Source organism: Tursiops truncatus, chromosome 8 (genome assembly GCF_011762595.2).
Source record: "Tursiops truncatus isolate mTurTru1 chromosome 8, mTurTru1.mat.Y, whole genome shotgun sequence".
Classification (NCBI taxonomy): Eukaryota; Metazoa; Chordata; class Mammalia; order Artiodactyla; family Delphinidae; genus Tursiops; species Tursiops truncatus.
This window is the reverse complement of record NC_047041.1, coordinates 25,016,701-25,032,481: the sequence shown is the minus strand read 5'-3', so window position 1 is coordinate 25,032,481 and position 15,781 is coordinate 25,016,701. Positions and strand designations below refer to the sequence as shown.

Below are 15,781 nucleotides of genomic sequence, written 5' to 3'. Positions count from 1 at the left end.
AACAACAAGGTCCTACTGTATAGCACAGGGAACTATATTCAATATCCTGTAGTAAACTATTATGGAAAAGAATATGAGAAAGAATATATATGTATGTATATATGTATACATACATATATATTCTTTCTCATATTCTTTTCCACACACACACACACACACACACACATATATAAAACCGAATCACTTTGCTGTACACCAGACACTAACACAACCTTGTAAATCAACTATACTTCAATAAAAAATACATTAAAAAAGTACATCTGGACCTAATACAGGATTTCAAATAAAAAACACTCCAAAACTCATTTCATGCAATTTCTTACAGTGTTCAACATGCTGAATGGGGGAAAACCCAAGGACAATATTTTTTGATTAAGACTTATTCCTACAACATTGTAAAACAACTGTACCCCAATTTAAAAAAAAAAAAAAAGACTTATTCCTAAAGCATACAATTTTCAAAAACTGATCACAAACACAAAATACGAAAAAATCTAGTTTTCAAAATCTGAAAGCTTAAGTCAGATTTAAAATTAAGTACATATTGGATTTCCCCAGTAGCGCAGTGGTTAAGAATCCGCCTGCCAATACAGGGGCCATGGGTTCAATCCCTGGTCCGGGAAGATCCCACATGCAGCGGAGCAACTAAGCCCGTGCACCACAACTACTGAGCCTGCGCTCTAGAGCCCGCGAGCCACAACTACTAAGCCCACGTGCCACAACTACTGAAGCCGGCATGCCCAGAGCCCATGCTCCATGACAAGAGAAGCCACCACAGTGAGAAGCCCGTGCACTGCAACGAAGAGTAGCCCCCACTCACTACAACTAGAGAAAGCCAGCGTGCAGCAATGAAGACCCAATTGCAGCCAAAAATAAATAAATTAAAGAAATTTTTAAAGAAATTTTAAAAATTAAGTACATATAGACACTGAGAATTATAACTTCTAAAATATATCTATAAAGGAGTTAAAGTTTCCTTTGAACCTTATTTTATAAAACATAAATTTGATCATATTCTACTCTCCTACCCACTCCCAGCATATCTAAACAAAACTCTTTAATTGCCTAAATAGGTGGCAAATGAATATAATAGGAGGAGATTAGAAGTCTAAGTTCATCTCAATGTATCTCATTTCCATGGCTCAGTGGTGAAAAGATGTAATAATCCCTGCAGCAATTCTGTAAATCAGTCTACAAAGCTTTTATTTAAATTAGTTAACTTAATTAATTTAAATAAAATTAAATTTAAAAACCAAACAATCGTGTTGGACAGTACAGATATAAAATATGAACATATTTCCATCATCACAGAATGTTCTACTGGACATCGCCACTCTAAAGCTTTGGGGATCTTTGGTAGCTAAAGTTGCTCCTCCATAATCATGAACCTTGGCACGTAATCATTTGGATCACAATTAATTCCTAAGTGACTCATTGAAAGCTTCTGGGTAGACACTGTAAAATAAATTGGTGATCTAAATCCTCAACAATAAATTTTGAAAGACACAATTAGATAGCAGGGCTCCAAAATAACATGCATACATAATAAATGTATTGTTAGGTTGGTAAGCTATGTCTAAATCACCTCCCTTCAACTACTAGTCCCATGCCTGTACAAACTAGGCACTTAAAGAATGTTTGTTAAACAAAAAGGGGTTGCTTAACTGACATTCAATTCTGTTTCACAATAACTGAAACTTCCAACTGAGGTAAGAAAAGAAAACACACAAAAGCAAAAACCATTTTTAAAAAGATACCTGTATGATATACCTTTTTCCACAAAATTCAAGTACAGAATAATCTTTTGTCCTAAGTCATCCACTATTTCTTTTCCATTGAGAGTATCATAGGCTTTCTTGGATTCTTCTACAGTTTTGTATCTTACAAATGAGTAGGGCTTATTAGGTGGCATTAAGAGAGCATCCACCAATCCACACTTCTCTAACACCAGGAGCAGTTGGTTCCTACTCACTCGGTTACCCAAACCACCATTGGCAACAATCAGGCTCTAAAAAAAAACAAAAAAAAGAAAGTAACATGAGCAATTGATATCAATCTGTTATTTTTAAATGAAATTTAAAAATAAGATATTGTAAATAATACTGATTTTTAATAGCCTTTTCAGTAAAATATTCATTTCTTAATGACCATATACATACAAATTAAAAGATAGCTTTCACTGCTCATAAATTTAACACAATGAAACAGAAAGAGGAGGCAGAGAGAAGAAACAAGGATTTACATAATACTTGCCTTTTTTTTTTTTTTTTTTTTGTGGTACGCGGGCCTCTCACTGTTGTGACCTCTCCCATTGCGGAGCCTGTGCTCTGGACGTGCAGGCTCAGCGGCCATGGCTCACGGGCCCAGCTGCTCCGCAGCATGCTGGATCTTCCCAGACCGGGGCACGAACCCGTGTGCCCTGCATCGGCAGGCGGACTCTCAACCACTGCGCCACCAGGGAAGCCCAATACTTGCTTTTTTGCTAGACACTGTGCTATATGTTTTTACCTACTCAATCTTCATTAACATAATCTTCACAACAATCCTACAAAGTGGGTAATATAAGCCCCACTTCATACAGAAAGAAACTAAAAATCAGAAAAATGAGGTTAAGATGGTGATTAGTTGGAGCTGGGTTTCAAATTTACTTCTGTCAGTTTCCAGAATCCATACTTTTTGATATAACCATTATACAATATTTACTAAAAACTAAAGGTAAAGGTACTGGCTGGAAGAAAAAAACAATTACAAGTTCTATTGAACATAAAACAGGAAAAATTTCCTCTGTTTGTGGGTTATTCAGTCATTTTGCAATTAAATTTTTTTCCTTTGTAAATATCATGCTTACTTCCTGTCATTTGCAATCCTGTTCAACTTTACTCAAGGAATTAGGTAGGGGAGGTTTTCTATTTTTATTCTGATGCTTATAGCCTAGTGCCATTATAGTCTCTGTACTTAAAAAACATTCTACACAGCATTAAGATCTTTAAACTCTGTAGCATAACAAAAGTAAACAACTGATGGCCTACACTCATCAGTTTCATCATTTATACCAGGTATTGGCAAAACTTTTCTGAAAAGGGCCAGATAGTAAATATTTTAAGCTTCACAGGTCATATAAGCCTCTGCCACATAGTCTTGTTTTATTCTTAAACAACCCTTAAAAATGGAAAACTCATTCTTATCTCACAAGCCAGATTTGACCTGAAGACAGTAGTCTGCCAACACCTGATTTATGTGTAGAACATAATGTTTTAGCTTCATATGCATAAAATGGGAATATCTAGAACACTGTTTTAAAAGAATATAAAACAATTATTATAAAATTGGATAATAGGGCTTCCCTGGTGGCGCAGTAGTTGAGAGTCCGCCTGCCGATGCAGGGGACACGGGTTCGTGCCCTGGTCCGAGAGGATCCCACATGCTGCGGAGCGGCTGCGCTCGTGAGCCATGGCCGCTGGGCCTGCGGTTCCGGAGCCTGTTGCTCCGCAACGGGAGAGGCCGCAGCAGTGAGAGGCCCGCGTACCGCAAAAAAAAAAAAAAAAAAAAAAATTGGATAATAAGTAAAGCTCTGTTCTTTCATGGGGCAGCCAATACTTTATATGTATGTAAGTATACACACACACACTAATAAACACATTAATACAATACTATAAAATATGATTAAAGCTTCTAGAGATCTGAAGAAAAAAGTCAACCTCAACCAGAAACAAGTTTCAGAGGCAGCAAAGAAACTTAACCCATTTCTTTTCTTACCACTTGTCTTCACAACCCCTGTAAGGGGAAAAAATGCCAGTTATGCTTGAGAATTGATGAAAATAGGGTATATCATAAATCTTCTGAATGCCTCACAGCCTCAGTGGTCTTGGCAGGAAGTGCGTGCAGACATTAATTCTAATCTATTATCCACTCCATCCTTTTTTGAGGGATTTGGTTTAAATTCTCTGAAGTTATTGGGTTTGTTTTTTTTTTCATGTATATGTGCTTTTATTGAAGGTGTACTTCAGGAAAGGAAAAATTCTCCATGATGCTGGTTTTTTTGGATGATACCTTACAACTGTTTCTTCAGTGATTAGCGCTTGATGAAGATTTCGCACCTGCAAAGCACACTGCTCGTCCGCCCCATCCAGGCACTCCTGCCCTCCGTTGTAGAGCCAGGCCACAGGAATGCATCTCCCACCACAGGCAGCTTGCCTCATCACGTTACACTGTATTTCATCGGTCATGGAGCCCCCGAGCCCCCAGTGTGGCCAGCACGGGTGGCAGGAGCAGAAGGAGCACCTGGCGTCTCATGGCTGCGAGGGAACAGTGCAGGAACCTGGGCGTGAGGCACACTGTGCGTGGATGCCACGGGTGAGAGGGCCTGAAGTTATTAATATTTAAGAAAATATAAGTCTGGGCCTTTTACCTGCTAATATTAAATCTCCCTAAATAGAGCACTCATTCCTAAACTATGATGCAGTACGGAAGACAGAAAAAGCATTAGAGAAGAGTACTGGTCTGAGAATCAAGAGGTCTAAATTTTAATCCCAGCTTCACCTCCTAAATTTTATGTCTTTGGTCCTCAGTTAGATGCTAGCTAAGCTGCCTTACTACTGTTATCCTATATCTTTACAACCAGAAAGAATATGATAAGAATACTTTACATTCATGTGGTATTTTAATGACTAAGAAGTACTATCATATACGTGTTCTCTTTAGAATGTAACAATCCAATGGAATAAAAAGTATGTAATACTATGTCCTTACAAATGAAGAAAGCTGAAGTCAAAGGGTACTGCTCATGTACAAATACGTGGAGAAGCTAAGAGTTAAAATAAGTTCTTCTCATTCATAGCCCAGGAAGAGTTTGTGTGTATGTATGTATGTGTGTGTGTGTGTGTGTGTGTGTGTGTGTGTGTGTGTGTGTGTGTGTGTGTGTGTGGAAGGCGGGTGGGGGGGTATCTATACATACATACATATATATCATTTAATCATTGCCCATAAGAAAATAAAAAGGCTTTGTAAATGAGGTCTCATAAATAAGAAATGTTTCACAGCATATAATCAAATACTTTATAATAGAGATGAAGTTAGGAATAGAAGAAAGAAGACTGCATTAGGGTACAAAAGATCTAGCTTTAGGTTTCTATTCAGCACCTTATATCAATGGACATATCACAACCTTTCAGAACCTTAGTTTTCTCATCTACCTCATAAGGATTTCTAGGGAATTAAATATAATAATGAATATAAGTATGCTTTGTAAACTGTAAACAGTTGTATAGTGTTATTGTTATTAATACAGAATTACAACTTCCTCAGTGGAAATTCAAACTATACTAGGCTATGTCCCCAAATAGAAAGTTAGCAGGTCTTATCATATGTATATTTAACACAGATCGTAACACATGATGGAACAATTATAGCCTTCTTCTCTGAGCAATTATTAAGAAATATTACTTAGAACACACTAACATGGCAATACATTTACATTCAAATGATAATAATAGTTTTAGGTCACCTGAGTAGCATAGGATACTGTCTCAATGCCTTCATGTCTCAGCAAAGTATGCCTGGCTTTAATCTGTTTCCTTAAGAACTTCTTCTCAGTTTTACTGAGTTTGTAATTACTTTGGTGGTTGCTGTCCATGGCAATACTTAAAAAAAAAAAAAAAGTATAAAATGTCAACCTTAAAGAGTCCCAAGAAACAGTTATAATAATACTATTCATGTATTTTATAGTTTATAAATATTTCTATGCGATAATTTTTAAATGGTTACCATACTTGTCACCAACAAAGAGAAGTGAGAACAAACAGACGCATGGACAATAAAGGAATATTTAAGAAGGTAACAAAGAAGCAAGAACATCTAATAGCATCTCTGGTAGGTTCTACAAAACATGTCAATGCTTTAGTGCTATTAAGTGAGATATTTTCCCACATGCGTTCCCTTTACTTATGAAGTCCAAGGTAAAATGTGCCACAAACAAATCTCACAACATAATGTTAGGAAAGGAAAAAAGGGAGAAACAAACAGACAAAATTTACAGAAGAATATACAGTATGATTCCATTATATAAAGTTCAAAATCCAAAAGTAAGCCATATGTTGTTTAGAAATACATATGTAGCATAATGCAAAGAAAAGCAAGGAAATGATAAACGCAAAGTTCAGGAGAGAAGTTATTTCATGGGGGGAGGACAGAACTGTGATATGAAAGGGACACATAGAGGCATCAAAAATATTTAAGCTAGGTGGTGGTTTAGGTGTTTGTTTTATTATTTTTAAGCTATATGTTATATATTTTTGTATCTATAATTTTTAAAATAACAGGTATAAGAACCCCATAGAATTGTGTTTTCATTTTTTTTGAAATATGTCAATCAGCAAGTAGTTACTGAGTGCTATTCCAAAAAAGGTCTTTGCACTATCCAAATCAGCACCCTACATTATGCTTTATTATAGAAGTCTATTTTATTTTGTTCACAGAACTTAACACAATTTGTGATGATTAATTTGCTGGCTTAATTCCTCCATCAGGATGTAAACTCCAAGGAATGCCAGCACACAGTAGGTGCTCAACAAAAATTTGTTGAAGGGATAAACAAATGATAATGAGTGAATATACACATGCCTACTTATGGTCTCAGCACTCTACAGCATACAAATATAATACATAGTTTATGCTTTCAACCAGTTTATAAGTTAGTTGAGGAAAACAAACATTAAACAATGAAAGAATATGACGTGTCTTTAGATAATTAAGTATTAATGGTCTTTAGATGTGATACAAATTAGAGACAAAAAAGATAAGATCAATGTCAACTGGAAAAGTTTGGGAGAACTTCAAAACAAAAGGGGACTTGAGCTGAGTATCAAAGGACAAGAAATATACAGTCATGTGGAAGGGAGGGTATCCAGTGAGGCAATAAAGAACAGAAGCTAAAAATAGAAATAGATGTGTCTGGCAAAGACAGTGAGTAGTAGACATAATTTTTTAGAGCAGAGAATATTGGCTTATCCACTGATTCCACTCTTCACCCACTTGAAAGTCTTCAAAGTTAGCAAATGAAATAAGTTTAAGAAGTTAAATAAAATTATATTCCAGGGACTTCTCTGGCGGTGCAGTGGCTAAGAATCCGCCTGCCAATGCAGGGAACACAGGTTCGAGCCCTGGTCCTGGAAGATCCCACACGCCGCGGAGCAACGAAGCCCGTGCGCCACAACTCTAGAGCCTACACTCTAGAGCCCACGAGCCACAACTACTGAGCCTACGTGCCACAACTACTGAAGCCCACGCACCTAGAGCCCGTGCTCTGCAACAAGACAAGCCACTGCAATGAAAAGCCCGCATGCCTCAACGAAGAGTAGCCCCCGCTCACTGCAACGAGAGAAAGCCCACACACAGCAATGAAGACCCAACACAACCAAAAATAAATAAAATAAATAAATTTATTTTTTAAAAAATCAGGGCTTCCCTGGTGGCGCAGTGGTTGAGAGTCCGCCTGCCGATGCAGGGGACACGGGTTCGTGCTCCAGTCCGGGAAGATCCCACAGGCCGCGGAGCGGCTAGGCCTGTGAGCCATGGCCGCTGAGCCTGCACGTCCGGAGCCTGTGCTCCGCAACGGGAGAGGCCACAACGGTGAGAGACCAGCGCAGCGCAAAAAAATAAAAATAAAAATAAATCATATTCCAAAATAGCTCTCAAACAGTCAAAACTCTAATTATTAATCTTTATGTACAGAGAAAAATGCTGAGACTATTGAAACAACGGCCAGTAATCCAGTTTAACTAATACATGGAGCAGATGTGATAGGAGGTAAGGCCAGTAAAACAGGCTGGCTGGACAGCACAATAGGGAAATGAGAGGCAAAAGGACTTGCAATAACCCTGCTTAACAAGTAAAAATGCTGGCCTGATCTAGGGTGAAGGCTGTATGTAGGAAGAAAGGAAATAGGGAGAGAAGGGGAGAGGGCAAAAGAAAAGTTCAAGAATAATCAATAGTCCTGATGACTACTCGGACATGAGGGAGAGAAGAATCAGAGATCAGTTACTAGCAGGACAGAGTCTGAGTGACTGAGAGGCTAGTGATGTCATTCCAAAACTGGAAAGTCAGAAGAGGGTCAGGAAGAGCTGCTCAGTAAGGGAGGTGATAAGTCAGATTTAGGATATAATGTTTGAAGTACCGTTCAGATACACAGTTGCAATGTCTGGCTGGCAGATGAAAAACATAAAGTGGAAAAATGAGAAGAAATGAGGTTAGACAGAAAGGTTTAGGAGTCATCGTTACATAGGAAGGGGACAGCTGAATATATATTTTTAACATTGCACTAATTATTTGTTCTAATGTTTGTCCCCTTCCACTGGACTATGAGCTCTTTGATGACAAGAATTAAATCATATTTTTGTTTCCCCAGAGCCTCCTTCAGTTTTTTGAGACAGTATAGCACAGTGTTTAGGGGTCCAGGTTCTAGGTTTAAACCTCAGGTTTACAATTTACTAGCTATATGACCCTGTGCGAGTTACTTATTTCTGTGCTTAGGTTTCTTCACCTATAAAACAGGAAAAATAGTGCCTATTCTTGGCACATAACTCCATCCAAACCCTGCACTAAAAAACTTCACCAAACTCTAGCTTATAGCAGCATAAAGCCATACCCTAGGATGACCCCAGCTCCCCATTAAAATGGCTGCCTGAGAAAACTTAAAATGCTGCCTGGATATTTTACTATTTGTTCTAACATCTCCTAACAATAGGCCCCTGACCTCCCTTCTTTTTTAAAGCACTTATTAAAAACGGCTTACGGGACTTCCCTGGTGGCACAATGGTTAAGAATCCTCCTGCAAATGCAGGGGACACGGGTTCGAGACCTGGTCCAGGAAGATCCCACATGCTGCAGAGCAACTAAGTCCGTGCGCCACAACTACTGAGCCTGCGCTCTACAGCCCGTGAGCCACAACTACAGAGCCCGCGTGCCACAACTACTGAAGCCTGCGCACCTAGAGCCCGTGCTCCACAACAAGAGAAGCCACCACAATGAGAAGCCCAACAACGAAGAGTAGCCCCCATTCGCCGCAACTAGAAAGAAAGCCCGCATGCAGCAGCGAAGACCCAATTCAGCCAAAAAATAAATTAATTAAATAAAATTGCCCAAAAAAACCAGCTTACAGGGCTTCCCTGGTGGCGCAGTGGTTGAGAGTCCACCTGCCGATGCAGGGGACACGGGTTCACGCCCCAGTCCAGGAGGATCCCACATGCCGCGGAGCGGCTGGGCCCGTGAGCCATGGCCGCTGGGCTTGCGCGTCCGGAGCCTGTGCTCCACAGCGGGAGAGGCCACAACAGTGAGAGGCCAGTGTACCACAAAAAAAAAAAAAAAGAAAGAAAAACCAGCTTACAATTGTGAACATGTATCTCCTGCAACTCAGACATGTCTCTCTCAAGAACCTGAGAACCATTCCTTTGAAATGTTTTTTATTTTGTTTTGTTTTTTTCACGGCACCATGAGGCTTGCAAAATCTTAGTTCTCCCACCAGGGATTGAACCTGCGCCCTCCGAGTGAAAGCACGGAGTCCTAACCACTGGACTGCCAGGGAATTCCCCCTTTGAAATGTAATCATCAGGAAGGACAGGGCCTCTGTCTCTCAGTCTCTGTGACAGGATGGAATCCTAACTTTGACAACTGCCAGCTGGCCTAACTGCATTTACACTGACCCACCCTTTATAATTTTTTACTTCTCCGACTCTACTGAGCACCCACACACACACCCCCTAATCACTTCCACACAAACTGGAATGGAGTTTAGCTCTTTCTCCTACTGTCAATAATTACTAAATAAAGTCTGTTTTCACTGCTTTAACTAATGTCTGGCTGTGTTATTCTTTGACACTGTCTCATAACTTTGTAAAAAGTATTAAATACGTCTATTACTAAATTACTGTTAATTTCCAGAAGAGCCAGATAAGACTTCTTTAGGAAGACCAAGAAAAGCTGAGCACCCTCAAAAGAATTATCTTATTGCCACTCCATTCCAAGATCATCATTTTTGCAGTTAGCAATGAAGAACAGGGATGAATCTACTAAGAATTTTTTTCTAAATATGTTACATGAGCAAAGACTGCAAAGTGGAAGAAATGAGAAAAAAGATGATGCTGAATACATTTTTTCAAGTCTGACACTTAGAGTCCAGCACCAGTAGATGGAGCCTCATAATCACATTTCTGTCATCCCCTTTCCCTTCTTCCCTCAGTGAGGCAATATTACTCCATGTGAAGAAAGACCAGTAGAGTCACCTCACCAAGGAATAGGCTGATACCAGCTGCTGAGATGTGGAGGTGCCCCTTTCTAACAAGGCCACTTCTCTGGCCAAGGGATTTCCCACAAGGGATTTGCACAAAGGCTTGCGTGCTCCTTGCCATGTTACGGGACTGTTATGGGATGTTACAGGAGCCAGGTCACTATTTATTAGAACACCAGCCATGCTGAGTCCAGCCTAAGCACACTCTCCATAGGATAACAAGGGTTTATAAATCACATCTGCTCTGTTAGTAAGTTTAACCCCAACACATCCTATTGGATATTGCCTAAATGGTAATGGTAATATGTGTGTCTATGCTCTCCTTAAATAAGACAGCCTAAATGAACCAAGCAGTATAGACAAATGTTCCTATGCTAGTATGTAAATTAAATTTAATTAATAGCAAAGATTGGAAACAACTTCAATTCCTATCAAATGAGCCCTGGTTATAAAGTACAGTACAGGCATACAAATTATACATACAGGTTTCTAGAACATACAAGATATCAGTGATATGGGTTGCCACCAGGAAGGGAAAACAGGTAGAGTAGGTACAGGAATGAGAAGCTCCTCTTTTGTAAGTTTTGAATTTAGCAGCTATTCAAATTGCATTACCTATTTAAAAAAAATTTTTTTTTAATGATTAGAAAAAATTGACCCATCACTGTCATATCACCTCATTTTAATTCTTTGAAGAATACCTACTCTATATTTTCTAATGCCCTCAGTAATTGTCTTTATTCTGTCTTCCTCCTTTAACTTACTAGGAAGGTAAGCTCTATGAAAGTAGGGATTCTGGGACTTCCCTGGTGGTCCAGTGGTAAAGAATCCACCTTACAATGCAGGGGACGAGGGTTCAATCCCTGGCGGGGCAACTAAGATCCCACATGCCGCAGGGCAACTAAGCCCTCGCGCCACAGCTACTGAGCTCGCGTGCTTCAACTTAGAGCCCTCGTGCAGAAAACTACAGAGCCCACGCACCCTGGAGCCGACGCGCCACAACTAGAAAGAAGCTCACACGACAAAGAAAGATCCCGCATGCCTCGACGAAGATCCCACGTGCCTCACCCGAGCCGCCAATAATAAAGTAAATAAATAAATAAATAAGAAATAAGAAAAAAAGAAAGTAGAGATTTTTTGGTCTGTATTATTCACCCTGTAGCACTCAGCACGTAGAACAGGACCTAGCACCTAGGAGTTACTCAATAAACGCTTACTGAGTAATCCTAAACTTATTAAACTTGCCATCTTACCTCCTAAACCTCTTTGCCAGGATTCTGAGCTTGGTGGCCCTCTTCAATGTTTTCATTAATATCTAATGTGTATCTCTATCCCTGCAATTTTCACATTATATTATAATTCCCTGTTTGTGTGCTGGGCTCACCCAGAAGGCTGTGACCTACTTGAAGGCACATCACTTGAGTGCCTAGAGTTCAGCAAGTACTCAGTAAGTATCTGTTAAATGAAATCAGCCCAAACTATAGGCTCACAGTACCACAAGCCCAGGGGTCTCCGGTTTTACTCAAAAAAGGGCATAGGAAGATTCAGCTTTGTAAGCTACCAGACCACCAGCAACATCCTTTCTTCACTGCATTGGCAGGGTCAAAAAAAACCCTAAAGCTAACACCACTGACCAACACTCCTCAGGTTGCAACCGCCTGTCTCCAACCCCAAAAGAAACAGAACATTGACACAGACACAACGTGAGCACCCGCAACAAATACAAGCACGTGCACCTCAAACTCTGACAGGACCACCCCATGCACAGACAACCTACTGCCCACGGACCATCCCTCCTCTCCCTGGTGAGGTCCGAAGCTCTTGAGGCAGATAGAGGAGACCGGAAGAGGCCAAAAAGAGAAAGCGGCGATTTGCATCCATCATGTCCGCCAATAAGAAGTGCTACAAACCTCCGCCTTGACTCAGGCTGGGTTCTCGCCACGCGGGTGCTCTCTCCTTCGGCAGTTTCTCCCACTCTATCCCCAGAAGCCGCAGAGGGTACAAGCACATCAACTCTCCTGGGCGCAGCCATGTTGGAGAAAACTGCACTACATTTCCCATGAGTCTGCGGGGAGATGACCGGCGTTCCCACAATCCCTTTCGCCTCCCAGAGCTTTTAGTGCCTGTTTCTCTGCCAAGAGTCTTTGACTAGAGAAGGGCTTGCTCTCCGTTACAGTGAAAATTAGGTTGACTTTTGCGAGGGGCATAGCAAGGGTTGTTAGTGCAGCTTATTTGGGGTAGCTCCCCAAATGGACACGGTCAAACAGGTTTCTGTCCCTCGGTCCCTGAGTAATGACCCCCTCCGCCTTGGGCTCTGTGCGTCTTACCTCCTGAGTCTTAAGGGAATGGGAGAGAAGCTTGGGGTCTGAAAGATGACACCGCATAGACAAGAGAGTGGGAGGTGAATATGCGTGAATGTGCCAGGGGAATGGTGAATACTACCGGGTGATAGAAAGATGTGTGGAAGAATGTTGAGGGAGGTAGGAGAGGAAAGATGGGCTGTGCTACATTTTAGAAGAATTTACGCCATTCTGCTCTGTAGGCCTAAGGGGATCCCTGAAAGAAATTGGGTAATTTGACCGGAGCTTCTGGTGGAAGGTAGGAGGAGAGACTAAAAGAAGACTAGGTAACAGGCTATTGCAGTGGTGAAGTGAAAAGGGAAAAGATTTGGTAACAGATCAGAAATAAAAGACACAGGAGAGGGTGATGATTAGCTATTGTTCCTGCTCTAACGTTATTTGTGTGATATGAATGTATTATAATCATGCTGCTTGCATTGGATTATGAGCTGTGTGAGTGCAGGGAAGGAAACTTGGGAGTGGGAAGGAAATCACTTATGGTGTTGAGACAGTGCCCCCATTTGCACCCTACCACAGTGGACTATCAGTAAAAGTTAAGGTTGGCTGCTCAGGAAAAGTGGCATTGACAAGAGTGTTGTTGAGAGGATGAATGATTTGTATGGAGAAAAGATTAGAAGGAGGAAGGAACAAGTTGGGGAAGCAGATAGGCAGCCATTGCAATAGTCCAGTAAAACGAGTGTGAGACTGAAAATGAATAGCAAAAGTGAAGACACAAACTCAAGCTAGAGAAATCAAATCAACCAGATGTTGCAAACTACTATAGACGGCATAAGGGAAAACATGTTAAATCTCCCCATTGCATTCTTGCTTCTGCACTACTGGATGCTTTAAAAAAATACATTCCAGTAGAACTTTCTGTGATGATGGAAACTTTTTTTGAGTTGTCCAATATGCTAGCCACTAGCCACATGTAGCTTTTGAGCATTTCATATGTGGCTAATACAACTAAGGAGCTGAATTTTGACTTTTTAATTAATTTAAATGTAAATAGCTGCATTTAGCTAGTGGCTACCAAATTGGACAACAATGTAGAGACATGGATGAACCTAGAGACTGTCACACAGAGTGAAGTAAGTCAGAAAGAGAAAAACAAATATCGTATATTAATGCATATATGTGGAATCTAGAAAAAATGGTATAGATGAACTTATTTGCAAAGCAGAAAGAGACACAGATGTAGAAATCAAACGTAGGTATACCAGGGGGGAAAGGAGGGTAGGGGGTGGGATGAATTGGGAGACTGGGATTGACATATACACACTATTGATACTATGTATAAAATAGATAACTAATGAGAACTTACTCTATAGCACAGGAAACTCTAGTCAGTGCTCTGTGGTGACCTAAATGGGAAGGAAATCCGAAAAAGAGGGGATATATGTATATGTATAGCTGACTCACTTTGCTGTACAGTACAAACTAACACAACATTGTAAAGCAACTATACTCCAATAAAAATTAATTTTAAAAAGGGAAAAAATTGGACAGCAAAACAAAATATCACCTTATGTCCTGTTGACCAAATTCAGTTTATTTCATCTCTGCATCCACCCTGCTTGAAGGTACTGGAGCTTTTAAACCTTTTAAATTTCCTGGCCTCTGTGAAACAATTCTCTCCTAGTTTTCCTTACACATTCTGATCACTTGTTTTCAGAGTTTTTCACTAGCTTCTCTCCTTTTTCCATGATTAAATGCAGGCAATCCTTCAGGTTTTGTGTTTGACTCTTTTATTCTACAGTCTCCCTATCTGGCTCTCCAGAATTTTAAAGAGATTTGTGACTCTTCTAATCTTATCTTCAGTCCCTGCTTCTCTTTAGGAGACAGTTTGATTTAGTGAAAGCAATATGGTCATTGGAGTATGACGTGAAGCAGAAATTGCAAAACAGCATTTACCTTTGGGGATTGATATAACAATTTAACTAACATATATAAAGTAGCTATTAAATGGTTGTTCATTCCTTTTCTACTCTTCTGATCCTGAGTTACAGGCCCAAATTTCCAACCACTTGCTGTCCATTCTTATTTTCATATCCTTAGGAAAAAGCAGATACATATAAAAATTTTTTTTTAATTTGGCCACACTGTGCAGCATGCGGGATTTTAGTTCCCCAACCAGGGATCAAATCCAGGCCCCCTCAGTGAAAGAGCCAAGTCCTAACCACTGGACTGCCAGGGAATTCCCAATCCATATGAAATTTTGCATGCAATCCTTTTTATACAGGCCCTTATCTTTTGCTCAGAATATTGTGTGAATAATTTCTGCCAGAGAAGATGACTCCCTGAAGTGATTTCTAGCTACATTAAGACCCTGTTTTATTCATTATGTAACTCCAGTGTCTTCCATACTCTTGTAATAATAGAAATTCAATAAATGTTGAACTGAAAAGAAACCTAATTTGAAGGTAGAATTCATCTTTACCTGTGCCAAAAGCTTTACACAGTGATTTATAATAATTTTTCAAAGGTATTGAATGCTTACCTAATAACTCTTTCCTTAGTAAAACCCCAGTCTCAACTTCATGATAGGTGAATCCTCTTTGGGACTAGTGAGGTTGGCATGATTTTTCCATAAAGGCCCAGATAATAAACTTTCAGTTTTGTGGTCACATATTCTTTTTTTTTGTTGTTGTTGGGGGGCAGGTGGTGTGGAGTTACAATCTTTTAGAATACGAAAGCCTTTTGGACTTCCCTGGTGGCCCAGTGGTTAACACTCTGCGGTCCAAATGCAGGGGGCATGGGTTCGATCCCTGGTCAGGGAAGATCCCACATGACGTGTGGTGCAGGTCAAAAAAAAAAGACTATGAAAACCTTTCTTAACTCCATGGCTTATGCCAGCAGGCTTTGGCTCATGGGCTATAGTTTGCTGACCTCTGGACCCTCTTCCTGGACTCTGTAATTCTGAATACAGCCTCAAGGTGAAGCTAAGGTTGACACCACCACTGAAGACATTTATTATGAATTACAATATAAATTAATTTAATCAGATTGGCCAACACTACATTTTAAAGTGTAGAAAAGTAGAGATGTGTCCCACAGTACAGTTCCAGAAATCAGGGCTAGGAGCAACATAACATTTAGATTGCTTTTGGTTGCCAGTGACAGAAAACTGAACTGATTGCTTGTAAACAAATCATTACTTTTC

The 15,781-nt window shown here is 40.1% G+C and overlaps 1 protein-coding gene across 2 annotated transcripts in view; it reads right to left on the bottom strand.

Moving 5' to 3' along the window:
- The window catches only part of ALKBH8 (alkB homolog 8, tRNA methyltransferase), a 72,086-nt gene extending 59,769 nt beyond the window's left edge, over nucleotides 1–12,317 (bottom strand). Inside the window, exons 1-3 of one of the 2 annotated variants that reach the window (XM_019920572.3) lie at nucleotides 12,190–12,317; nucleotides 5,504–5,639; nucleotides 1,771–2,008 (exon numbers count right to left, since the gene is read on the bottom strand). In XM_019920572.3, coding sequence (XP_019776131.1) covers nucleotides 1,771–2,008; nucleotides 5,504–5,639; nucleotides 12,190–12,311 — 496 coding nt within the window. In that variant the 5' untranslated portion in view covers nucleotides 12,312–12,317. The remainder of the gene's footprint in view (nucleotides 1–1,770; nucleotides 2,009–5,503; nucleotides 5,640–12,189) is intronic. The other variant, XM_019920574.3, reaches the window with a different exon arrangement.
- Between the last annotated feature and the right edge of the window lie 3,464 nt (nucleotides 12,318–15,781).